We start from the raw sequence: 26,320 nt of genomic DNA, 5'->3' as shown, positions 1-26,320 counted from the left end.
CTTTGACAGCAAAACTCCCATCTCTTCTGCTCGGGGGGGGGGGGGGGGGGGGTGGGGGGGTGGTGTTTGTTTTCCCTCGCTCCTTACCGCTGCCTGAGAACACCACACTGCTCGGTGCATTCAAGGAAGCAAGGAAAGCCTGGAGCTGTTTAAAACTCGCAGTCTTCAGGGAATTTCAATCGCCGTCCAAGCCTGTTCGCGACCAACAGAGTAACGGTGCAGGGTTTGAATCGCTGGCCCGCCTCCGCAGGCAGCACTGCCTCCTCCCTCCCGCCCACCCTGCCTGTGCCGAGCTCCTGCCCGCACTGGGGCTCTGCCCGGCTCCGGGTGCCACAGGCAGCAGCCATGGGGGTGCCGGGGTGGGCTCTACCCGGAGCCAGCGCCGTGGTCTAGGGGGGCTCCGCGCCTGCCTCCCAGCCCAGTCCATCATGCCATTGCTGGATTTTTTCTGGGCTTGCTTCAAAAGAGCCAAGGTAAGGAACTGCCTGTTTAAACAGTGTCTGTCTTTCGACACCCTCCTAATTTCAGGAGAAGCTGCCGGAAGGGACTGTGGGGGAGGTGTCTCTGGCGGGGCTGGGGCTTGCGCACGGTGCCTGACGTTTGCTCTGCAGGGAGGCCGTGCCCGCGCCCGTGCCCCACGTGCACGTGAAAGGCCGATTTTGGATGGGGTGCACGCGGGTGTGTCGGTTGGTGCACTGCGCTCACCCGCTGCCTCTCGGCGATGGTCCTCACGCTCCTGTGCCAGCAGCCCCGAGGGTAGGCAGGGTGCTGTGCCGTGCCTGGCCCAGCACCAGCGGCATGTGCGTGGGGATGCGGCACCAGTGATTATAGCGTGGGTGTGTGCACGCTGCTGGCCCCCCCGACACGGTCTGCGCCCACCAAGTTGGGTCCTGCCACACATGGTTTGGGTGGCACAGCTGGGGGCACCCTGCAAACTGGGGCTTGAGTGGCTCCTGCGTGGCAGCGGGACCACGGCTGGCTTTGCCGACCTGGAGGGACGGGCGGCTGTGAGCAGGATGACAAAGGAGCAGCGAGACCGGAGGCCCCGAGTTTTTAATTTCCTGCAGCAATGGTTCTCATGGCATCTGGTATTTTTCATTTGGGTTTAATTCCTCATCTGTCGCCTTAATAATGCACAACTCTCTCTCTCTCTCTCTGACTGCCGCTGTTTGTTGCGTTGGATTTATTGTATCGCGGCCTGTGCAGTGCGGTGGTAGGTGTGCCGGGCAGATTTTGGAAGTATTGTTAGTATGGATTTCAGGAGCTTTGGGTAGGAAAAAGCAGTAAAATCCCTTTCCAGCCACCACTGTACACCAGGCTGTGTCAAGCGAGTGGATCTGCTGTGGTGAAATGAATGTGGAATGCACGCTGTTCCCCTGGGGTTTCAATGCAAAGCTTAAAATAGTTGAGTCTAAAAATGACATTTGTGAAATTAATTAATAATATTAGTAGCTGTCTTGCCCCTGCTGTCTTCAGAGAGCTTAGCAAGTCCTCGTTAACCCTCTTCATCCCTGTGAGCTGCGTCATTGCCACTGTGCTCATGGCGACAGGGAGCCAGGGACTGGGTCCTGCATCCCACTTGCAGAGCTGCAGCTCCCGGAGGGCTCCAGCCTGGCCTGCACTGGGCTCCCTGTGCCTGTGGACTTTGGTGAAGTTGAAAGCAACCAGCAGATTGCCTGTCACCTGGAGCCCGACGAAGGGTCGGGTGGCCCCACTGGCGTGAGTGGTGGGGAGGAGGCGGTGAGCTGCGGGGAGCCGTGGGATGGCTCCTGCCCTCGTTGTCCCCAGACCCCCGGCTGCAGCTGCTTCTCTGGCTGCAGCCCTGGGCAGCACGCAGGCCTTCTCCCAATGCCGGCTCATTCCCGGCCCCCTCCCCATCTGAGGATACTTCCCCATCTGAACCCTCCGGTTTTACTAATTAAGCAGAGATTTGTATCTCCTGCTTGCTTAGAAAATGCTCTTACAGGATGCATGGAGCAGTGTGGGCACCAAGCACGGGCAAAAGTCATTCATGGGTCTGGGAGTGAATTTGTCCGTCGGTTCTGGGGCTCTTCCTCCCCACCGTCACCTGTGGGCACTGAGGTGTCACGGCCAGGGACCTGTGATGAGGGAAACTCCAGGCAATTGGAGGCTCAGGAAGGTATTTGACTATTTGCCATGAGATAGCTGACCTTTTTGAGACCAGAAGGGATGGGCTCTGCTGAGGAAAACAAGGGTGCAAGTCCCTTAGCTCACCCCCTCCAGCTACCTGCCATGGGGAAAAAGAAAATCTGTTTTAGTAGGTGTGAGCAAAGTAGTACTTCCCTTGGAGCGGGGCCTGACAGTGAAGGATGGGGGACTCTACCTGGATGGCAAAATGATGTTTTTGCATTTTGTTCTACCTCATTAGCTCAGCCCATGAGGCTCTGGTTGAATTTTGGATTGCAAAACCCCAGAAAGGTGATAAGGCTCTCCCTGCTAGACATTAAGCTGCCTTCTTCCCAAGTTCAGGAGTGGTTCTGCTCTTTGTATAATTTCCTTTGCTGGTTTTAAGCTTCCTATTGCTCTGCTTGCAGCAACACAAGGTATTCTGGTGGACACATCGATTCTTTCTTCTTCTGCCATCGGCAGGCTGCTGTTCCTCTATTTCCACTTCAGTTCCACAGCAGTCAACCCCCACCAGCAAACGAGACCTGGCTGATCCCCACTTGGGTCCCACAAGTGCTGGACAAGCCCTCATGGAGTCCGAGGCTTTGGGAGAGGGGCAGCTGGGGAGCAGCTCTGCCCAGCCAGAGCCGAGAGTGGCTCCCAGGGCTGAGCAGCTGATGGGCTTCGGGGGAAGCCGAAGGGAAGGGGGACACCACCCTCCTGGTTTCCCTAGGTGAGGACTGATGGCCTTGCATAGGGCTGAGGCTTCTGCTTCAGCCTGGTTTCCCTACCCATGCTGGTGTTCCTCAGCTACTTGCTCTGAACACTGGAGGAATTTCTTGCAGAGAGAGAAACATGCAGGGCTCTGTCCTTGGGATTAAAGCTTTTGAGGTTAAACGAGGTGGAGCTGTGGCTGGTGGAAGATTTTGTGGGAAAAAGAAGGTGTTAGGGCTAGGACACGATGGCAGGGGAGATGCCTTGGCACGAGAACCAGCCTTCCCTGCCTTTGCTATGGCCTGGGGGAGCATCTCTACCTCATCGCCCACCAGACCTTGCCCCACTGTGAGGGCACCTACCGCATGTGCTGGCTGCATGGCTGATATTTGCAGAGCTTGTGGTAATAGACATGATGGGGGGCCTGGTGATCACCTCCCTGTCCAAACATTTTTGGCTCTGATGCTTTCCAGTTGCCCCCGTGCTGCCAGAGCAGGGCTCGGGGGGCTGCACGGGCTCTCCCTGAGGAGGACAGAGCTGAGCACACAGCAGGAGCCATGGCTCCCTGCACTTCTCTCCAGTGGGAACAGATTCAGCAATGCCAAATGAGCCAGAGGAGCCTGGTGACATCCTCTCTGCAAACACAGGCACGCTGTGGGGCTTGCAGCGATAACCCCGACCCCACCAATGGGCACCTCTTGGCCAGAAGCTGCCGCGAGAAGGCTGGCAGCAAGGAGATGGTTAAGCCCATCTGCCTCTGGGTCAGCCCTGGCCCTCCTGCCCCAGCAGGAAGAGGGGTCCCGGGGCGGCCCATGGGAAAGGCCAGCTCAGCAGCATGCTGCATTCCTGAAGCGATCACCACTGCCCTGCTGGCAGCTCTGGCCCTGCTCGGTGAGGCTGTGGCTGTGCTGGAGGGGGCCTGGGGAGGGTTCCAGGCTCTGTGCTTGCCTTGGGACCCAGGCAGTGCTGGGACCCTCGTGCTCCTCCACCTCCATGCAAATCGCTGTCATCTCCCGTCAGCTGGCAAGGCTCTGCTGTCTGTAAATCCCATTTCCCTTGGCTTTGTCCCTGCAGAAGTCCAGCCCCAGGCGAGGGGCAGCCCCTGTGCGTGGTGCTAGTGGCCCCTTCCCCACCCCGGGTGCTGTGCCCATGGAGAAGCTCGGGAGTGAGAGCCCAGCCTGCTTTCTGCTTTGCTTTTTTTTTTTTTTTTTTTTTCCTCCTTTCTTTATTGTTGGCTTTCCATGCCAGCAGACACCATTGTATGCTGTGCTCCCAGATCTGCTAATGAGTTTAAAACCATGGACATCTCCACTGCCATCTGTGTGGCTGCACAGGTACCAAGGGACATGTTCAGGGGTACCCCAGCCAGGTGTGAGGGTCTGCCCCACTGGGGCTTCCCCAGTGCTGTCCAGAGCCAGACCCAGCTCCGGTGCAGGAGCGCACCTAGGTGTGATGCATGGTGCATGGTGCGCGGATGGCTCATGGGTGTCACCTGCGGCACAAAGCAGAGCTCAGAGGAAGAAGCAGCATCCTCCCAACCTCTCCTTTGATCCCTTGCCTGCCTCCCTGTCCCCTCTCTGGCGATTTTGCAGCGTCCTTTTCAAGCTGTCGGACAGAAAGGTTCGTCTCTCCAGCCTTCCCCCTCTGCTCGGCTCCCTCGCACACCTCACAGGTGCAGAGCCCCTGGTCCTGGCTGCTGCTCCTCCTCCAATGGCTTCCGGCAGGCAGGGAGCCATGGCAGTGAGCATGTGCTGGGCACACCACATTTGTCCAGTGCTCGGGGCACCGATGTTTTAAAGCCGGTAGGGCTGAAGCCCTTGGGACAAGCCTTTGCTAGAGCTCTGCTTGTCCTCAGAGCTGTAGTACTGCTGGTCCCAGCTCCTCTCCTGGCAGAGAGGAGGCTGGAGTGAGGACGGAGCCCAAATGCGAGTTGTAGGAGTCCATGAATATAAAAATCAAAAAGATAACAAAATGATTTCTGTTCTTTTTCTTTCTTTCTTTTCACAGTGTTTCACATTGCTAGAAGATAAAAAAGATGCAGGTAAGCTGTGACAATGTTTTTTGGGGCAGGAACGCCCTCACTGTGGGGCGGGCAGGGGTTGTGAGAAGGGGAGGACCATCGCCTTGCTGGGCTTCTGGTTGTTTCTACCAGCAGCATGTTTTCCCCTCCAAACTGTTACTTTTCAAAGGAGTAGCAGAGGCAACTGGTGTGAGGCAGTGCCAGCCAGGGTGCCCACCGAGCCTCAGCGGTGCAGGAGGGACCTCCCGACGTGTGCCCAGCCCCTCCTTTGCTCCATCCTTTCCCCACCCTGGCTGCAAGCATGGCTTGGCCATATATTGCAGCAGTCACCAGTCAGTGATGTGGAAACCCAGCCACCCTGTGTGTGAAGCAGTCCTGCAGAGAGGCATGAGCCCCCCTCGCCACCGTGTGTGTGCTGTGCCGATACGGTGAGCCATTCAACTAGCCCAGCCCAGCCCGGCAGCGGCTCTCCTCCTTTCTCTTTCCTCTTCAGTTCCTCTCTTCTTTGTGGTGAACAACTTCGTGCTCTGCAGATAAGCTCATTAGGGGCTCCAGAGCCTTGCAACTGCCATGCTGTAGGAAGGAGGGTCTCCTCTGGCTTGAAGCCCCCTCAGCTTTGCATGGTTGAGATGTCTCAGCAGTGACAACTGGGCAGGAGGGAATTGTGGTGCAGCTCTGGACTAATCCGTGGTTATTGTGCACGTATCCGTGGGCTGCATCTGCCCTAACCATCCCTCTGCAAAGGTGAGGGGGAGAGGCTGGCAGTTTGGGGGGGCGGGGGCTGCGGGGGGTTCATGGGGGCTGGAGAGCCTGGAGGCTGGTGGTGGTCTGTGGGAGGAGGAGGAGATGTGCGCCTCTGGGGCTGGGGACCGGGGATGGGGGCAGGGCTTGTGGGCTCCTGGACGGGGCACAGCCAGCTGCTTGTTTTAAGAGCACTGCAGGGACCCGCTGCCAAACTTGTCTGAAACGGCATTGCTCTGCCAGCTGCAAAGAAATAAATGCTCTGAATCTTGCTTTGTCCCTTTGTTCTACCCCGGAGAAACAGCCCTGCTGCCACGGGTGGCCCAGCCCGTGGGCGAAATGGGTAGAGGTCCTGCATTTTGTAATTTCGCCGGTTGGTCTAATGGAGTTTCTTTGCTCAGCGACACCTCCAGAAGTAAACCTGGCCCCGTCCTATGTTCAGCTTGCAGTCCCTGCTCTCAGCAGCTCTGGAAGCGGAGGGACCCTGGAGCCCTCCTCTGCCCTGTGTCAGCTCCTCTGCTTTCAGCACAGAGCTTGGAACAGGCCCCCTCGGAGAGTGGCTCTGGGCAGCGAAGGCGGGGAGGAGCGGTGCTGCTGGCCGCAGCCTCCGGAGCTGTGCAATGGAGAACGCCGCCTTGCAGGGAGCCCACGGGAAGTTCCCCAGGAGCTCCGAGCTGTTCCCCTAACTGCAGGGCAACGACCCAGCATCTTGTTTTTCATCGGTGTTTTGGGTTAGGTGAGCTCTAGCCCAGCCGGCGTGACAGCCCAGGAGCGCAGGAAAGCTCTGGGCAACAAAAGGTGCTTTGTGAAGGGAACTCCAGAGGTATTCCTGGGTGGTCTCGCTTGCCCTTTCACAGGAGAGATTAACAACATGAATATCAAGAACTTGTTAAAAAGAGTTGAAGAGACCTGTGCAAGGGAAAGGGCAGGGAAGACCCCTACAGCTTGCATCCATGGCTAGGATTTTGCGGGGAGGTATGGTTTTTTTCCCTTGGTTAAAACTGCCTGTAAAATCCAAGTCTCTCCTGGTAAAGGCTCAGCTACATTCACAGCAATCCCAGCCTGCACCTTCCTGGCCACGCATCCATGTCCCAGCCTGATGAGCTCTGCACTGCTGGAGGGATGCTCGGCCACCGTGGTGTCACACTTCAGGAGGAGCAAGAGCCCTCACCTGCGTGTGCAGCTGTGGCTTGGTGCACTGGCTGGAGCTGTGGTGGGCTACTCAGCGTCACTGCAGTCTGCAGCAGCGTGGTGCCCAGTGGAGTGTGGTTGAAGCTCTCCCTTTCATGTGAGTTATGCTGCACTCGGAGCAAGCCTGTGGTCGGTTCATAACCTCCACTGGGGTTTTTAAATCTCCAAAAAGAGGCCAGCACAGTCATTTGCTGTCCTCCTAGCTGGCCATCTCCAGAAGATGCTCTGACAAGTGGGCACCACTTAAGGAAACACTCAGACAGTGGGCTCAGGGGACACCATTCCCTTAACTGATGATCTTTTAGTCTCTTTGGGGCAGGCACCAAGAGGACCTCAGTTCTTGAGACAACAGCATGAGGCAGGGTTGAGTTGGTTCTGCGTCTGTCCCGGTAACTGTTGGGAATGTGCCGCTCCTGGTTCTTCCATCGTTCCCCAGAGCCTGCCCCCGATTCCCCCTGCAGCAGGGCTGCTCTTCCAGCACACCCCGCAAACTCCCTGAGCTGCGTCCCAAGGTGCAGCTGGACCTGCTTCCAGCTCCCAGGCCCCATCCCTGCCTGTGAGGAGCCGGGAGCTGGGCTGTGCTGCCACAGCCCCTTCCCTGAACACCCGCCACGCGAAGTCGCTGCTGCTTCCCACCGCCATTAAAATAGCTGGGTATGCCATGCTCAGCTGCCCCAGCAGCAATGATGGAAAACAGCTTGGATTTTGTCTGCTTGCTTGGAGGTAATGTTTCAGCAGGAGCACACGGGGACTCAGTCTCCTCCTGGCAGTGGACCCCTCCTGCGGGCAGGCCTGGGCTGTGTGGGACCCAGTGCCACTGCACAGCCCTGAGCCATCCTGTTGGAGCAGTCCCAGCCAGGTTTCCATGGATTTCCAAACCCTTTGCTTCCTTCCTGACATTCACTTCCCATGTATTGTTCTGGACAAAGCAGAAAGGAAAGGCTTGCACACCATGAAAACTGCATCCTCCGAATAAATTCCTGCTGATAGCAGCATCAGGCCCCTCCAAAAGTAGGATTGGGAGCATGCTCTGCAAATGTCATTAACCAGTGTCCTCCTCTAACTGCCGAGGGAGAGGGACTGAGCTGACGGCTTCCTTCAGTGCTGCCAGGCAATGATGATATTACAGCATTTCAAAAGTGGCCTTCTGCACTGGGACGTGGTGAAATAATAGAGAGAAGAAGCACGAGGGACACTGCTGAACTTTTGCCCCTGCATGAAATAATAAGGTTGTATTTACCCAGCATCTGGATGTCTGAAAATAACCTGCTAAATTTAGCTGTTGTTGATATGTTGTCACAGCTGAGTTCTTCTTCTTCTCTCTTTACATGAAAATCTCTTGCCCTGGTTCTGCTGGTTTGCAGCCTGAGCACGAGCCCTTCGTTCCTTGCCTGGCGTGTCCCTGCACGTTCAGTGCCCTGCTTTTTGGAGGGGAGAAGATGGGAACTGGGATCTGTTTTTCTGTCATTGCCTGAATGGGTTGAAAGGGAGAGAGGCCGGGGGGGCTGGCAGGGTGGCTGCTGTGAGGAGTGGAAAATGTGGTCATGGGTCTGGATCCCAAGCGAAGATGTAGGAAGTAGAAAAGCTGAACTGAATGTGATTAATAGTGGTTTTGGTGTGACATGTGATGAAAGGGACTCTGCGTTGCTCCTTCCTCTTCCCTGTCCGCCCGTGGGGCCAGCCTCAGGCTCAGCTGGCGGGTCACAGTGAAATGCTGACCTCCATCCCAAAGTAGCGGCAGGCCTCGACCCCGAGCCCTGCTTGTGCCGGCCTGGGAGCAGCTGGACCCAACCCAAGCTCAGATGGGCTCTGCCGTTCTCTTGGGTATTTTTCATGGAGGAGGAGAATGGTTTCTCAAATGCTCTCCATCTTCCGTCTGTTACAGCCTCCATGGCCTTTCTCCTGGGCACCCTCCTTTCACTGGGAACTGATCCCTTGGCTGGCTGGTGCAAAACGCTTTGTGATCAGCTCCAAGTAGTGAAAAAGTTTTTTAAAAAAAGTAAAAAGATTGTTCTTAAACAAGAATTTATACACTAAAAATCACACTGCCAGGGCAGCTTCAGAGCAAACTGTGCTTCTTTCCATCAGTGGTTTCCCAGGAGCTGGGGGCAGCACCTCCCACGGCTTGAGACACAATCTCCCGTGTTTCCTTTTAGGCTGCCTCAGTGAACCCTTGAGGTTGTTTTTGAGCCACTGAGCTCTTTGATATGTATGTACCCATATTGATTCAGCTTCCCCTAGAAGGTAGGCTGGTGCTAAAGCTGCTAGGCAGAGCCAGGGTTGCCAGTGTGGTCGTTCCCTGCCTGTCCCCATGGGTTGCTGCCTGTGAATATTTGCGGGCAGGCACCTCCTGTGCCGCTTTGATAGCAGACACGTCTCAGTGCTGTGCTGGGCACTGCCCAGGCCCGTCGGTGCCCCTGTAACACCCAGCCGCTTCCCGGGAGCTACTGTCTTTGTGCTGCTGCAGCTCTGCAGCCCTGTGGAGACCTGCTCGCAGGGAAGGCAGCTCCCATATCAATCCATGGAGCCGTGCTGTAATTACATCCTTGGTTAATTAGCAGTAACCACCATGGCAGTGTTACAGGTGTGCAAAGGACCTCTGTTAATATCTCGGCTTACAGCAATTTTAAACACTTTTGGTTTGCTCTCGTGTCCCCTTGTTCCTCTTTAGGCCCCCCCTTTCCCACCCCACTAGCCAGAGGGATGGGGAGGGCGCTGAGCACTCCCACTGCTGGCTGCCTCTTGAGAAACAAGCCAAAAACATGAAATAAGAAGAAAAGAAAATCAAAACCAACTTGGCCGCACTTCAGTTTTTCCAAAAACAATTGTGGGGAAACACCCTGTCAGAGGCCAGAGGCCCCTCCAGCCCATGGAATGAGACCATTCCTTGTCCTTGATCCCCTTCTGCCTGTAAAAATGCCTGTGACTCTGAAACCCAGAGACTGCTGCAGTAACCGATCCCCATCCCCCGGCTCATCTCTGTCCTTCTGGGGCTTTAACTTCAGGGTCTGGAAGTTTTTCTGTTTCCTGTAGCTAACAAAATGCAGATTCCCCCCCACTGAACAGCAGGATCTTATCATGAACCGGATGATTTTTCTCAGAAGGCCAGAAAGGAAGAGCCTTGGTCAGAGAGAGGGTTTTCCCGTGGGCTGGCTGGGCTGTGAGGCGCTCGGGAAGGGCCAAGAAGGAGGTGGGAAAAGGCCCCTTTGGCCGCCTCATGCCCAGTGTGTCGCCAAGTTTTTCCTGTGGCAGCAAGGAGTGACTGAGACAGACTGGAAAGCAATTGCAGGCAAGAACGTACCTTTCTATCTGTATCCTTTGGGTAGTTTGCATGAGATGAAAAGGATCGAGAGGGAAGTTTTGAGTGTGGTTACTTCCCTGAAATTATAATGAGAAAATACATGGAAAACTGATGGAAAGCTTTGGCTGTGCAATGGGTTTTCTTTGGTAAGAGGTTTGACATATAAGCTGTATTAAAAATGCAAAGAAAGGTAATGTTTCCTGTGCCTGAAATAACCCGCCTGTACTTCTGGAGACAACTTTGCTGTAAATGGAGGCGGCGCCAGGCTGCGCAAATCAACACAGCCTTTGTGGGTGCTGTGGTTTGTGGTTTGCTTTTCAAAGCGTGAGAGGTCAGATGGGAAAAGAAAGGTGTGAGGTGTTTGCAGGGCGGTCTGATCATGTTAATTCCTCAACGAAGAGACTCCGAAACATCTGAAATGTCTGAAACTGCCTGAAACATCCACAGTGCTTTGGGTACCACCCCACCCTCAGGAGCAGAGGCAGGAGAGCATTCCCAGGTCCACTGATGCTGTGTGGGACCAGACCAATGATGACTCAGTTTTAGGTGGATGCAGATGAGATGTGGAACACATGAGTCATCTTCACATTGACCTTGACCCTGGCACTGGTGCAGGGCAGCCTTTGGTGCCTGATGCCTGCTCCTGGCAGGAGCTGAGCTGGTTCATGGCTGCTGGGAGCCAGGGCTTCCCGATGGAAAGCAGTGCTGCCACAGCCCCCCTGGCTCCTCTCCCTCGCTCCACATAGCTTGTGGGAAGGGGGCAGAGGGACCAGCCTGGTTGTCTGCTGGGAGGGGGTCGGTCTGGGGGGCTGAGGAAATAGCAGAGTCTGCAGGTAATGACGGGAAGGAGTGAGATGGGCCTGCGGGTAGAAGGTGGGCTTCATGAGAGAGCGCAGGTGGTATGCAAAAGCAGAGTGTGCGGCCTGGAAACGTGGGCTGAGAGGGGCCCAGGTTCTGGCTTTCCTCCCGATCTAAAATGGTGTGAATTTGTTGATGTTGTGGCCCCTGCTGTGTCCGAGCGGGCTGGTACAGGTGTTCCTGGCATGGTCAGAGGGACACGTTGTATTTGCTGATGTTCCTGAGGAAAACTGCAGTGCTGGTGTGGTTTGATGCATTTATAATAGCTTGTAAGGATGTTTGTGTGAGGAAGAGCCATGAGCTTTGTCATTTTATTGCAGGTACTAACCCTGCTCTGTTTGCCAGCTCCCTGCCAGGGAGACTGTGTTTCTGTGTGTCCAGGGTGTGACAGAGCAGGGGCGGCTCAATGTTGCTGCAGCCCCAGCCTCTGTCATTGCCACTGAAAGTACCAGGGGAGAATGGAGATGCTGGGAGTGGTGGAGGGGCTTTGCCCTGAGCCTGTCTCCGGGTGGCTGAAGAGCTGGGGGTCCCAGAGCCAAGTGGTGTCTGACTTGAGCTGACTGGTAAGGCAGATCACCCCCCTCAAGGGGCCGTCAGGAGGAAAGAACCCCGCGCTTTCCATCAAAAAAAAAAGGCATTGCCTTGTATTCAATAATGTCTTAATGATGCTTGTATCGGTCTTTCTATTAAGCCTGTTAAAATGCTTAAGGAATTTTGCTTCCTTTGGAACTCCAGTGCTAAAACTGGCTTGATGTGGGTTTTAAAGATGCCTGTGATAACAGTGTGAGGATAACAATCTTGAAAGCGATTTATTTTGGGTTATGTGAAAGAGGATGTGTACCTCACTCAGCTGTGATGCTCAGTGAAGAATTGCACCTTGTACCTGCCCTGAGGCTTATGTTGGAGCCTCCTTCCTCCTGCTGTCAAATGATCCCTTTGGGAACGGCCCAAAACACGCCAGGTGGACATGGGTTATTCCTTAGGGGTGGAGAGGTCAACTTAGTTTGTGGTAGGCGAGGGGAAAACAGAGTTTTCTGAAGAGCTGTTGGACCCCGTGCTGGTGACGTTGCCCGCCTCAGCGCTGGCATGCAGGGGTGAGCTGTAGCCAGGGGCTGTTGGCTCAGTGGGACAGGGGACAGAGGGGGCAGCAGGTTGTTTTGGGATGATCCGCACAGAAGCTGGGAGCACAGCTGCAGATCCTCTCCGAGAGTCTCCCAGAGGGTCTGTAGCTGCTCCCAGAGCCAAGCCGTACCAGTAAGATTTCCAAGAGACTAATCAGCGTCTTTTCCCTTTTCACTTGTCTTGGTAAAACATGTATGTGCTTCCTGAGGCTGGGCCAGAATGGGAAACTGCTTGCTTAGACTTGCAAACCTCCACCATTATCTCTGGCACACCAAACCACTCGGGTTTGTCGCACCCCCCTGCAGCAGACTGGCAGCAGTTAGCCTCGCCTGTGACCCCCTGCTTGCAAACACAATGCCATCTCCTCTGCTGGGCTGCTGGGCTGCCTGCCTGCTATGGCAGAGTTCACGTGTGGACTGGAGGGTCCTGGTTCTTCACCATCCCCTTGGTGGTACTGTTCTCATGAAGGGAGGGCTAGCAGCAGTAACCCTGCCTCGATGTAGCAGGAGGCGGTTCTGGCACGGGTGGGTGAAGCAGAAACAGTTGGGGTAATTGAGCTGGTAGCTGCTTCTCATTGCTCTCCAATGTGTTTACCTTCCAGGGGATGGAGGCTTTTTGCTCTGGTTCAGCACTGGCCACATAATCCGGATTCCTCAGATAAATTCCTGCTGTTTCTCTGAGATCTGTGGCTGCTGTTTTAATTGCCTTGAGCTCTGGGCCAGACACAGGACCCTTGTTGCACAAAATCGTCTCCCATGAATGATGCTGTTGTGCATTTCTCTTTTCCTCCCTCTCGTGCTCCGCCCTTAGAAGCTGGGGAATTCAGTGTTGGTGAAATCCTGCCTGCTGTACTCATGCAGCTGGTGACGCCGGCTCCATCTGCCATTTTGTGTGTGCCAGTTGACTTTTCTCCCCTGATTTTCCTCTCGTAGACAAGGATATTGAAGCCATCCTGCTCCTCTTGACCAGAGCCAGCTTACTGACTTTGCACTGGTGCTGAGGCTCTGTGCCGAGACAGGCGCCAGAGCATCCCTGCAGCCCCAGAAGCCGTCCTGCGAGCAGCCAAGGCTGGCTCTTGGGACATGCTTCCCCTTCCTCCTTCTTGGTCTCCCCTGGTTGAGCATGACCTCCTCACAGGAGGGGTGTGGTGGGGAGAGGTGCGTGGGGCAGAGGGGGTTCACAGGTTCTGGAGTGGTCCTGGAGCAAGAGGGCAGGAGCAGGCAGCTTCTCTCCCGCTTGCCATTGTTAGGGCCTTGAGCGGGCTGCCTGATGCCAAATAGGGTTTATGGTCATTGATTATGCCCCGGTGCCCTGCATGGATGGCTGCTGCAGGCTCTGCAAGGGCACAGACCCAGCTGTGCCTCGGCAGTGAGATCCTCAGCAGACCCTGTGGGCAGGTTTGCCACTTGCAGGTGAGCCGGGGATGCTGCATGGGGCTTGAGGCTCCTCACGGGGGTTTGCTGGGGACCTGGAGGGCTGAAGGGCTGCGGTGGCAGCGGTGCAGGTGTCTGCTTTTATGACTGGGAATTGAGAAAAGTGAACCAGCGTTCTATGTGGAACAGGGAGGTAAACCGGGCACCCCAAGGTGGGAGAGGGCGGCGAGTGCAGGCTGGGCCCAGCTCTGGCATGGAGTTAGACCCAGAGGAAGCTGGTTTGTGTGAAAATGTCACAGGCTTCTCCACTTGCGGTGGTGGAAGAATAGGAAACACGAATCACACTTGCAGTAGCAGAGCAGGAGTTCCCGAGCACACACTTCTGAGTGACTCTACCCCAGGACACCCACTTCTGGGTTGCTCATTTCTGAGGTCGGGTTCTATTTATACGCCTGAAAGAAAATGTTACCTTTTTTTTTCTTTTTCTGTTTATTTTGGTTGTCAGAAAAAGAGAAGCAGGTAACAACCGCCCTCGGGCTGCTCAGGCTGTGCTCACAGGGGGCGGGGGGCTTTTCCTTTCGTGGGTGGTCGTCTGGGGCGAAGATGGAGCCATTGGGGGTTTTTACCTTCTTTCAGGTGCGGTTTGACATTTTTTGGGTTGTTTTCACTTGGCGGGGGGGGTGGGTGGGGGGGGTGGGGGGTTGTGGCGTGCGGCGGCCGGCAGAGGGCGCTCTTCCCTGCTCCAGCAGGGCCCGTGGGGGGGTCACGCATGGAGGGGGGTGTCACACGTGGAGGGGGTGTCATGCATGGGTAATGCGTGGCAGAGCAGTGCTGGGGCTGCAGTGCAAATGGCTGCTGACTAGCGCCGGACCCGCCTGTGCCCCGCCACACCACGGCGTACCCCCCTCGGGTTTGCGGGCTGGATGTGAGTGGGTCGATGCTATAGGAGGGTAGAGAGGGGCCGAGAGTGCCTGGGACAGCTCCTATCAGCTCAGTCGGAGCCTGGGGAAGCCCCCCGGGGGGTGAAAGCACCCCTCGCCCCCTCCCCGGGCTGGGTGGGATGAGCCGTGTGTGTCCATGTGCCCTTCGCACCCGGAGGTGCTCTGTCCTCGGGTGCTGGGGGGTGTTTGACCCGGGGATCTGCAGCCCCATTCAAGGACCAGGCCAAGGTTATTCCTTCGAGCCCGTTACTGGAGTTTTCTTGGGTTTAGGTCTAGGTGTCCTGAGCAGCAGGGTGGCCCCCATCCTCCCTGCTGGGAGAAGGAGGACGAGGAGAAAGCAGCCCCCCAGCCTGTTCACTCTTCCTGACATTTTTTCCTAGTGTCCAGCCAGCCCAAAAGGGCTTTTGTTGGATATTTTCCTATCCCTTCTCAGCGATGCCATTTGGGCTGCCCTAAAGAACCCCTCTCCCATGGCTGGTAGTGGCTATCGAGGGGCTGGGCAGGGCACCTCCAGCCCCCTGGGGCGTGCTCTGGCCCAAAGACCCAGCTCCTCCCAGGGTGGGCAGTGTGCTCCAGACTCTTCCATCCCTCATCCCTCTGCTTGGCGGCTCCTCCGCTGTCATGTGGGCCATGAGCAGTGTTAACCCCTTTGCTGGGTGCCCCATGCGAGCGTACGCATGTGCAGCCCTGCACACTGGGCGCCTTGTGCCGGCTGCGGGGTGGCCCAAAGGTGAGCCCACAGGCGCTCCGCCATTCCTTGGCAATACGCTGGGAACTATTAATATCGCCAGGCGTGAATGCGGCTCATTCATGGGGGCGGCGCGGGGGGAGCATGCAGTACGCGCAATTTCTGCTCCTCCTGGCATCCACCCTGGCAGCACGGCCTCAGCTTTCCTGGTGTGAGCGGGGCAAGCGTGGAACTGGCTGCTTTGGTCCTGGCTGCTTTGGTCCTGCCCTCTTTGCAGCCTGTTTATAGCTCAGCGTCTCCAGGAGGTTTCCTGCCTCTCTGCTCCCACACCCTCCCGGTTGACGCTTTGCATGAGAAAACGAATGGAAAATGCTTGAAATCCTCCTCTGAGCCCAGTGCTTTTTCCACCAGCCGTCACCATTGCACTGGGGCTACCTGGGCACTGGTGCCTGGCTCTGACCCACCACAGTGCCAGGCAAGAGGAGAGCCCCCGGCAAGCCCGTGGCAGCACGAACTGTTGTGAGCTCTGCCCTTATCCAGCCATGCTCCCCATGCTGGGAACAGCGCCATGTCTTTCTGCCCACTTCCCACTTGTGTGGCCGTAGTGAAATATCCATCCTGGCTGCCCCCTGGCTTGGTGGTCAGCACCCCGAGGCTTGGCACCCATCATGTGTTTCCAGAGGTTTTGCTCACCATCCCTTTCTGTCACCCTCCCTGGGAGCTGGGGAGCTGTGCTTTGGGGATGTTGGTACTTCTGAGGGTCAAGGCTCTGCTGTGTTCCTGATACCCCAATCCCTCCTCTGCTGGCAGCACTGTAGCGGGGTGTTCGCAGCCTCCATTGCTCCTTCCACTAACCTCTGCCAGTGCAGATCAACAGCTGCTCCCTTCGCCATGGCTGCCCATGGGGGTGGCACCGGCTTCTGGCTCTCCAGCAGCACAAGCCCTTGCCCTGCCTGCCCACCCTCTGGCCTCTGGCTAGCAAGAGCCTCCCTTGCGCAGAGCTGTGTGAAGAACTTCAGTCAACAACAGGCTCATTGAGAGGCCCATGGCCAAGAGCCCCTTCCCTCCAGAGGCGAGGGCTGTGGCAGGCAGGGCTGCAGTGGGGGAGCAGGGGCAGAGGCAATCGGGAGGTTGGTGGGAAGAGGGTCAGGAGCTCGCTTGGGAAGGAAGGAAGGAAGGAGGTGTACATCAAAAGCCTCTCAGACTATGAAAACAATGGAAAAAACACTCTGTTTTTTCCCTTGACTCTCACATGTTAGGGTGCTTGGGCAACCCTCCAACCAGTAATTTTGAGAAAAGCTGGTTTGTGGCATCCCTGCACTGTGCCTGGTCTCCTGCTTTTCTGGTAGTCCCACACCAAATCATTGCCTGTCTCTCCTTGCTTTGCCTCTGTGTTCCGTGTGTTTGCCGTCCAGCTTCTTGTCCAGCGTCCTGTCACCTCCGTCTCACACTCTCCCTCCTCTCTGCTTCTCCCTCCATGCTCAGGCTGGTGCTTCTTGACCTCCAGCCCTTTTGCCTCCCATTTCTCACCAAAAAATTCCTCCAAGTCCACCTTAAACACATTTTTTCCTCTTAACCTCTCTATTCCAAACCCTATCCCCATTTTCTCCTTCACCCTCTTGCAAATAGTCTGTGACTGGTCTCATCAGACAACACGCAGGTCTGGGATCCAGAAGCCAGCTTGTGAGATGTGTGTGTGCTGTGGGAAGGGTCTTCCTTACCCTGTGCTGTCAGAGGAGTAATGACCAAGCAAGAAAATCCCCTGCAGTGTGAAGGGGATTTTTGGGAAAGAAGTCCCATGAGAGCAGCCTCTCTGTTCCGCTCCATGCCCGGCTGCGGCTGACACACCTGCTTGTGCCACCCGCTTGGTTGGGTGAGCAGGGAGAGCTGGGGACAGCCGGGTGTCTGACCAGAAACTGTCCTGAGGCTCATCTTTTGGGGGGAAACAGCCCGAGGGACCCTCATGGCGGGAAGGTTGCAGCTGTTTGGAGTCCCTGTTGTGGGGCCGCCAGCCCCAGCCCACGCTGGCAGCCCAACCGGGGCCAAGCCAGGCCCTGCAGTTGCTGCTGCCGCTCTGGAAGCAGAAGGAGGGAGATGGCTGAGCGGAGCCGGGGACCGGGGGGCAGCGTGAACGAGCCACGGACCAGGTCTGGGATCCTGCTGGGTTTCACATGCGTCGTGGCAGCCCCTTCACCAGCCGGTGTGGCTCCACGCTTTGGCTTGGCCCTGTGTGCGTGGCGCAGCTGGGGACCAGTACTGGGGCTCCCCTTGGCTCTGGAGGCTGGTGGGAGCTGCTGAGCCGGGCTCACCCCTGTGAGGTGCGGGTCCGGGTGGCGGCTCCGGGGAGCCGGCGGGGCGGGGCGGGGGGGCGGCGGGCAGCGGTGCCGCAGCCGGGGACCGGCTTGCCGGGGGCTGCGGGGCGGGAGCGGGGCGCAGCGGCGGCGGGCCGGGCGGCGGGCGGCGGGCGGGTCCCGGGGGCGGCGGGCGGAGCCGGCGGGTTCCCCCCCCCTCCACGTCCGTCCGCCCCCGCCCCCCGCCGCAGCTCCGCACCTGCCGCCGCGCTCACACGGACAACGGCCGGAGCCGCGGCTGGCACCGGCCCGATCCCGCCCGCTGCCCGCGGCGGCGCCGGGGCCGAGGGGTCCTCCAGGCCCCCCATCCCCATCCTCCTCCTCCTCCCCCTCGCTCGCCGGGACTCGGCGGTTCCCCTGCAGGACGCGCGGGTTTGACGGGGGCGCAGCACAGCCTGAAGGTAAACGGGGAACCTGCGGGGTGGGGAGGTGGGGGCAGATTGCAGGGGGTCGTGCCCGGCTCCCCGCTGCGTGCGCTCCGGAGGATGCTGCTGGGGCGGGTGGAGCCGCGTCCCGCAGCAGCGAAACACTGCCCGGGGATCGTTCGGCACCGGGCGTCGGGCCGGACGCGGCGCCGGTACGAGGTGGCTGTTGCTGTCGCCGGGGAGGAGGAGAAGCTGGGAGCTGGTACACGCTTCCCGACATACTCGAGCTGTTACTGGGTGCCCGTCATCCCGCGCTGAGTCACAGCAGTGCGTGGGGCGAGAGTCTGCTGCTTCCAGCGCAGCTGTGGCTGCGGCAGCTCCCCCGCCAACCCGCGGAGCGATGTGAGTGGGCTGGCTGCGGGTTTTGGGCTGCTTAGGTTTTCCCAGGGCTCCTCTTCCCCCTTCCTCTGGACGGGGTTGCTGACGACTGAGCCGGTAGCTGGAAATGCCGAGATTTGCTGAGAGCGAGCGAGTTCATGGAAAAACTGCATTGACGTCAGGAGGCTTCGGATCAGGCCCTTGTGCTGTAGTGGGGGGAGGCCGGGCTCTGCGTTCTGCCTTTCGGCGCCATAGGCACGTGTTTTGCATTCGATCGTCTCTTTTGGAGACCTTTGTCTTTGGTGGGAACAGATGGGTTTGCCATGCGTGCATCGCTTGTCACGTTGTGAACCAGCCCTAATCTGTCAGAGCGTGCTGCCAAGGTGAGAGGCTGGGGTTTTTTTCAGGGGCTGTTTGATCATGGTGAACTCAAACATCAGCTCTTTTTGCATTTGGTTTTGTGGTTTGTATTTTGGAACGGCTTCTTGGTGTAGAGGGCAGAGGAGCCTCTTCTTCTAAAGACCCTCATGCAGTCACAGGATGTCAGAGCGCATGTCGTGATGTTATTGGCAGAAGTCTGTGTTCTTTCCCCTGTGCACACTTGAATTCTTATCAATGAATGTGCTTTTTTCTGTTTACATCTTAACTGAAACTCTGTCAAGAGAGGTAGCAGTGCTGCTGGAGCAGGCACCGCAGCCCCTCGCTGCTCTCCTCACGCCTGTGTGGGGGTCTGGTTGGGCAGGGGCACGGCTCAGCTCAAACCCTGTCAGCCCCTCTCCATTCTTGTAGGGAAAAAATTAGCTCCCATTCTTACACCGAAAGCTCGTCAGTAATTTCTTTATGTGACGAAACATCAAGTCCCAGTGCAGAGCAGGTATCAAACCTGGCTTCCCAGGAGGTGCTCACAGTCACTTCGTGTATTTGCGCTTCTGCTGAGAAATGCTTTCCTAATAAAAAACCAACTGAATAAAGCCATCGTGCTTCTGTTAAGCGTTCCTTGTCTGCATTGCCTCAAATGTCCAAACCTGAGCCTATGCATGTGACAGGCTGCCAGTAATGTCATTCCGTAAGAGAACAAAATATGGTTATGCCTGAGGGCACTTCAGTACTTCCGCTTCGTTTTTGTACTAGTTTCAAAAAGGTTTGGAGGTTCTCAAAGTCAACTGAAGTGGAGTAGGGGGGAGGAAGGTTGCCCTTTCCCCGAGGGTGTAGCAGGGGTTGCTGTGTGACTTTGTGGCGAAGGAACAAGATGATGACAAATCGACCGGCACCGAGCCCCGCAGGCGCTGTGGGTTGGTGCTGAGGGCAGGTTGCCTGGCCCCTCTTTTCCACCGCGGGGAGGCACGAGATGTTCACTGTCCTGGAGAGCAGGGCAGATCACCTCTCGGTACCAAGTCTCCTTCCTTGCCCTGTTGGTTCCTTGAAGAGCCCAAGGCAGTCTGCCCATTGGAGGGGTTTGCAGGCTTGCATTTGCCCTTTGCATGCTTTTGCAAGGGCTTTTGCATTCAGATGTATGTGGGAGTTTAATCCTCTGAGTATAGGCAGCGTGCTGGCGCCCAGGCTGTGGGGGCAGGAGGTGCCTCCTGGCGCAGTCACTGCGGCCCTGGCTGCGTGGGAAGCTGGGGAGGGTCCTGCAGGACCTCTGCTCTGTCCCAGAGCCCATCTCCCCAGCCCAGGGTGCATCACGTAGCACGGGTACCTCCTTCCATCTCTGCCAGCCTGGTAACAGAGATGTTGCTCCATCCCTCTGCCCATTAGATCTGGTAAAAGGCATTGCCAGAGCCCCGAGGTGAAAGCTGAGCTGGGTTTGGGGGTGTAAAAGGTTTCCAGGGGCAGCATGCTGACTGCAAAGGCTGGGATGCCATCGCTTTTGCCAGGCCTCCCGTCCCACGCTGAGCCTGTGCAGGTCCTGCTGCAGCAGCATCGCTCTGAGGTGAGAAGAGCTGCCTGGAGGAGCAGCACCCCAAACGTGGGTGCTGGCGGCGCTGCCTGGTGTGAGCTGCAGTAGGAACTGAGGCACATATGGCAGTGGGGACATCCACATGGAAGTCAGGTCTTCTTGTTTCTCAGCTTTCCTTCATCCACACTTTCCTCCAGCCCCGCTGGGATGTGTGAAGGAGGTGTTCGGTTGGATTTAGCACTGGAAGAAGGGCTGTGCTGGAAGGTGGCTGGAGCCTTCCCAGGGCTGGTGGCCAGGGCAAAGGAGCTGCCCGTTAACCTTTGGGCTCCGGAGAGGACGGGCAGCGGCAGCACGTGGCCACATTCCAGCAAGGCCGGGGGTCTCCTGCCCAGTTAATGATTGAGCCACAATAACCCTTCTTGTGCACACCTTTCTGAAAGCCACGTCTGGATGATTATATTAACTTTTCCAGGCTGCCAGGGCTGGGCGCAGAAATTTAAAGAAACAAGGTCTCTTCCTACATTTCCAGCAAGAAATTCTTTTTTAGGCACAGGCAGTGATAGCATGTGGGTTTTCATTGGCTGTTTGCTTTGTGATCAGTTTGGTGAATCATTCACACGATTCTGCACGAGGGATGGCCTCGTGCTGCCCTGCTCCATGCTCATCCCTTCCCTGCCCAGTGATTCCCTGGGGTGCTCCCTCGGGGTGCCAACCCTGAGCCTGTGGGACGCGGCTCCCACTGGATCCCAGAGTGTCCAGCCCCTGTCTCTGATCGCTGAGCTGTGATGCCCATGGGTGACTGTCTAACCAGCCTTCTGTTCTTCCCTCTGCCGCTCAGTTAATAATCAACAGGGTCCCCATGCCACGTGGGCACCTCACCCGGCACGCAGTGGCGGGGCTGTTTGCTGAGCCAATTGAGGGATCCCTTATCAGAAAAGGGCACTTGTCACCCAGTGCCAGTTACAGGCAGAGTAAATGTTAACAGCTGGCCCTGGGAGTGGGCATTAACAAGCGCAGCAGCTCAGGGTACCTTTCCCAGGGGGCTCAGCCATTCCGTGTCCTGCTGCATGGAGGCAACGTGTCTAGCTTGAGCTCCTTGTGCTGTCCCATGGCCGAGCTCAGCCATCCTCTTCTGCAGCTTCCCCAGTGTCCGTTTCACTGGTCCCACTGAGATGTCCTGGTCTGTGTCACAGATTGCTGCTGCTGGTCAGGGGGAGCTTGGGGCTACCGAAACCCACGGGCCAGGCGAATTTGGTGTCACACATGAGATGCAGCCACTGAGGTGCAGGCTGGTCCTTAGCAGGGTCTCTTTGAGCTGGATCTGACAGTCGTGCAGGGTTTGGGAGCTAAGCCAGCGGGAAAGCACTCACTACTGCGACTGCGATTGCTTGGTGCAGGGATGGCAGCAGGAGCGTGGGACGGCCATCGAGATGGATGTGACGCTGGCCTCGCTGACCTATGTGTGGGGTGAGAGCAAGAGGCCAAGCCCCACGCCAGCAGAGTGGGGGTCCCCGCTCAGCCTCGTCCAGCGCCAGCTCAGCCCCCTCTGGGTTGCCTGCCTTGAGGGGGACGCAGGTGGAGGTGCACAGCATCACAGCCCAGGGTGCTGCAGGAGGGGATGAGCCTTCAGTGGGCTGTGCTCATGCTCTGCCATTCCTTTGCCCTCCCTGTCTATCCAACATGATGTGAGTGCCCAGGCTGACAGGGCAGTCAAGATCACTCCTGGGACAGCCGGCTCCTGGCACAGGTGGAGGACAGCACGTTCCCAGGGTAACCATCTCTATTTCCATGGACCCTGCAACCAAGGCTTGAGCCTCCCGTTGCCTAATTGGGAGCATCAACTCGGGAGCTCCTACTGGGATGGCAAGCCGCTTAACCCAAGGGGCTCGGTGTGCCAGAGCCCAGGTGTGCCGGGGGATTTCCTGCCCTTTATCTGGGAGTGAAAAGCATTTGACTGCACTGTGTGCATGTGGGACCCGCAGAGCCTGTGACTTCTGGGCCAGTCGCAGGCTCCCTGTGCCCTTTGGGAGCAGCTTTGACGCCTGTGGTCAAAGCTCGCTGGGGTACAAGTGATTAACGCCGCTATTTGGGGACTCCACGCTGCCAGCACTCTGTGTGCGGGTGGTGGAGGGTGCTTCTGACCTGCAAGTGTGTCGCTGCTCAAGTGTAATTTATTTGCAAAGGCACACGATGGGGTTCCTATTCTCCCTCCCCCCCCCCCCCCCCCCCCCGTGCATTTTACAAGAATATTTTTGCTGCTGTTGTGGGCACAAGTTCATTTCTGAATGCCCTTTTGTCTGGCGTGGCACAGAGGAGCCGCACTCTTGCCCCATTCCTTCTAGGAATGGCAGCAATGCACTCCTGCAGCACCCCTCACTGGGTGCTCCGGCTGCTGTTCTGCCATTGGATTTGGGGGGACGAGGTCACACCGACAGCCCCACAGCAGGCTGCCCACTGGAAACGGGACATTGTGGAGCCAGGGCAGTAAATCCGCAGGTGGGAGGGATCCATCCATGAGCAGTGAGTCTCCTGTGGGTCTGGGGGCTGGGCATCTTCCTGCCTTCCCACCAGGAACCCATGTCTGCAGAGGGGGTGGCTGGCAGCAGGCAGCTCAGCCTGGGGCTGGGGAAGGAAGTGCAGGCGGAGAGGACAGGAAAAGTGAGCGTTTGAAGAAAAAAATGGTTTGAAGAGGATGAGGCTTTGCTGCAAGTGCTGGGCTAAAGGGTGGGCTTGGGGGCAGCAGGTCAGGCTGAGGAGGGAGGGGGAGTGGTTCCTGGGGCTGCAGGCAAAGGTTTGTTTGGTGGGGGGGGCTGGTGAGGGGCAGCCAGGGGTCGATTCGTGCCTCTGCTACCAGTGAAACTGGAAATGGCCACGGGCAGTGGCAGGCATGTGCGTCACTAGTCTTTGGGACAGTGATGCTCGGCAGTGACTCGGAGCGCACTTGACCTGGTTTCATCAGTGTCATTGGGCAAGAGCAGGGTGTCTGGGCAGTCAGGGCCGGTGTTTCAGCTTCGTTTTCCCAGGCAGAGAATTGCCTCATGGCCACTGGTCGCCTTCCTGAGCAAAGCTCCTGGGGAGGCTGTCCCCTGGTGAGATTCACCAGTGTGAGATTCCTGGGCACGGGCATGTGCCAGCCTTGGTGGCTGGGGCTGCACACAAACTGTGTCTGCGTGATTTCTGCTGGGATGAGGTCCTGGGAGCTAGGTTGCTGTCTAAGGAGCAGCAAGAATTTAGAAAGCAGTTGTTCTCCCAGCTAAAAATAATGGGCTTCTTCAAATCTTTTTTTTTTTTTTTTTTTTTTTAGGACTCAAGTGCACCTGAGATTGTGTGTATGAGGAGACAGGTCGTCAGTACTTGCCCTTTGCCAGGGTGCCCCATTGCCCTGCCTGGGTCCCCTGGGCCCCCTCCCATTCCCCTCCAGACCAGGGAGCTTTCCCTGCCGATGGGAGACAGTGCTGGATTGATGGGCCATGGCAAATCCAGCGTGTCCCTAGCAGGGGTTTATCCTCTCCCTTTTGTTTCATTCAACATCCTTGCACCCATCTCCAAATCTTTTTATTTTCTGTTAAAAATGTTTCTGATTCTGATTTTTGTTGCTCATATGGAGGTGGGTTGCAGAAATTAAGCTGAAGCCCAAACAAATGATTTACAAGTGCTGCTGTTGCAGCGTTTCCTACCTGGCTGCTCGTGCCGGCCGGTGGGGGTTCCTGTCCCACGGCAGAGGCACCTGGAGAGGGTGCCTGCTGTTGAGGTGCTGGAGCTGCTCTGCTGAGGTGCTGGGTGTGCCCTGGCAGTGCAGGTGCTGGGATGCCGGAGTTGTGGGGCCAAGCAAGTAGCGATGGGGCAGTGGCGCCAGTGTCCCAAATCCCTCGTCCGCCTGCTAGGGCAGCAGCTGGGGCTCTCGGCCAATGCCGTGGCTCCCCATCCCCGAAGGCTGAGGAGGTGAAACCGTGGCTGCTGTGTTGCTGCCGGCAGCAGTTTTGCTGTGAAGGCTGTTGAAGTTTAGAGGTGCTTTTATTGTGCCAGTAAAATGTATACCAGGCACAGTGCTGTGGTGGGAGCACTCGGGGCTCCCCCGGTTCAGCTGGCCGGAGCTGTACTCCCAGCGTATGTCTCTCTGCACTTCACATTGCTGCAGCGTCCAGCTGCTGGAGATGTCCGTCCTCAAAACTGCCAACGTCAGCCAGACAGGACATCTGCTGGGTCTGCTGCATGATTTGCTTCTCCTTAACACCTTCCACATGGGCATCTCCAGAGGCTTTAGGTACCAAAATGCTTACTTGATCACTGGATTTCCTTGCACAACTTGTCTCTGCAGAGCCAGAGAACAACCCTGCTCTCCTGGACCCTGCTTGGCCATTGTAGAGAAGGGCTCTCCCAAGCCCTTGTTACAGCTCTCCAGGATGACTGCCAGCCCGTGCATGCTCTTCTACCGCAGGGATCACGGCTGTTCATGTTGGATACCTCAATACATGAGGCAAAAAAATCATGGACTGAGCAGAAATTGTCTCTCTTGTCAGGAGGAAGGCATGATCTCCTGCTGAACCCTTGACTTGTGCTCCAGACAGACACTGGCTTTCCAGCCAAGTGGAAGCTGACCCCGCTGCTTTCCTTTCCCACGCCCAGGGCCTGCACACACCTCTGCAGCACGGCTTTTCCAGTGCTGCTGATGTTCAGCAAAACCAAAAGGCAACAAGTATTTTAGGCATCTTGCAACAGCAGCTGAATTGTATCAAGCTACTTTGTGCATCTGAGACTTAAAGCCCTGAGTACACATTTTTTAAGGGGCGTGTTTAGGGAGGTGTTGCGATCCGGTAACAAGGGGCTGTGGTCTTGGCTTTGCTCCTCACTCTGCTTCAGGAGAGGCTTTCCCTCAGCTTTCTCCTCTGTAGGAGAGAGATAAGAGAATTGCCCTCTCTGTAGCGTGACCTGCGAGTGCACGGGGACACTACTGAATCCTGCCACCTAGTTTTATTTACTGGTCCTGCCCCATCACCGTTCCTCTCCAGCAGCTCTGGCAGTGCCTGTGCCCATGGTGGTGCCTGTGCCACTGCCTTGGTCGGAGGGCTTTCCTGGGGAGCCAGATGCTCTGTCTGCTGTGGCACTGCTCAGCTCCCCAGGAGGGGCTTGGGGAGGACGAGCTGTCCTCTCCCCAGACCAGGCCATTTGCTTTGGAGCCTCCTTGACTGACTGTTTTGAGACAGCTGCCTCTCTGTGGCCTGGATTTCTTCTCTTTTTTTTTTTTTTTTTTTTTTTTCTTTCTTGTATTTTGTGTAGGGATTTTGGTATGAAGACAGCATTTGTACCTTCTAAGCCTCCATATATCGCTTTTCTCCCAGCTCGAATGGAGCAGCTGCAGTGCTGTGCTGGGGGTTTGGGGGCTGGCTGGGGACATGCCGCTTTGCCTTCGCCATTGCTGCTTTCTAATGTCAGTTTCCATGCAGGAACCCTGTCCCTGCTTGCTGCGGGAAGCTCAGGAACTGCATTTCTAGCTGCAGAACGGCACAGCGCATCTCTTAGGGAGCCTCGTAGGTGACCTGGGACTAACGCACCCCCCAGGAGGCCTCTTGGAGTGAGGAGGGGGTGTAGCCCCCGTCCTCCCCAGCTGCGCGGGGCTACGCAGGACCTCCAGTAATGCCAACAACTGTGTGAGCTCCTCCTCTGCTCGGTGGCTTTGGGAATGGAGCCTGCGTTTACCGACAGTGAAGAGTGGGTCCCAGACTGTGAGCTTGCTTTGAGGGTGCAATGCTTTCCTTATCAGAATGAGAGTTTGCATTTGGATTATGAATTTTGGACCATTTTTGCTCAAGACCTGGTGATGCTGCAAAGGACACAGGGACCTCTGGCAGAGGCTCCTCTTGCATCGCCAATCTGGAGCACAGTCACCTCAAAATTCCTGGTGGGCTTGAGGCATGCAGGTAGCTGAGTTTGCAGCAGGGACTGAAAGGGTTAAAGCAGCTTCTTTTTTTTTTTTTTTTTTTTTTTTTTTTTTTTTTTTTTTAAAAAAAAAGCCATTTCCTTCGTGTCCAGAGACAGTTTATTTTCTGGGCATTCTTTGAGACTCAGGGAGGTGCCTTTTCTTTAAGGCATTTCCTGTAAGCGAGTTTATATTTGGACTGGGTAGGGGGGGAGAGAAGGTGGGTGCTGGGGAGGGGTCTGTCGGCCCGAGCTGAGTGACATCAGCTTTTGGCTCCTTGTCCGAGGTGGCAGCAGTGGCTGTGGGGCCAGCCAGCTGTCGGAGCGGGGTCCT

At 56.7% G+C, this 26,320-nt stretch overlaps 1 protein-coding gene across 1 annotated transcript in view; it reads left to right on the top strand.

Moving 5' to 3' along the window:
- The window catches only part of STARD8 (StAR related lipid transfer domain containing 8), a 77,299-nt gene that overhangs the window by 16,617 nt on the left and 34,362 nt on the right, over positions 1 to 26,320 (top strand). Inside the window, exon 3 of the mRNA XM_086470103.1 lies at positions 4,849 to 4,882. Within this exon, the coding sequence (XP_086326229.1) occupies positions 4,849 to 4,882 (34 nt within the window). The remainder of the gene's footprint in view (positions 1 to 4,848; positions 4,883 to 26,320) is intronic.

This window comes from Leptosomus discolor, chromosome 9 (assembly GCF_034619465.1).
Source record: "Leptosomus discolor isolate bLepDis1 chromosome 9, bLepDis1.hap2, whole genome shotgun sequence".
NCBI lineage: Eukaryota > Metazoa > Chordata > Aves > Leptosomiformes > Leptosomidae > Leptosomus > Leptosomus discolor.
This window is presented reverse-complemented; position numbering and strand designations above follow the sequence as displayed.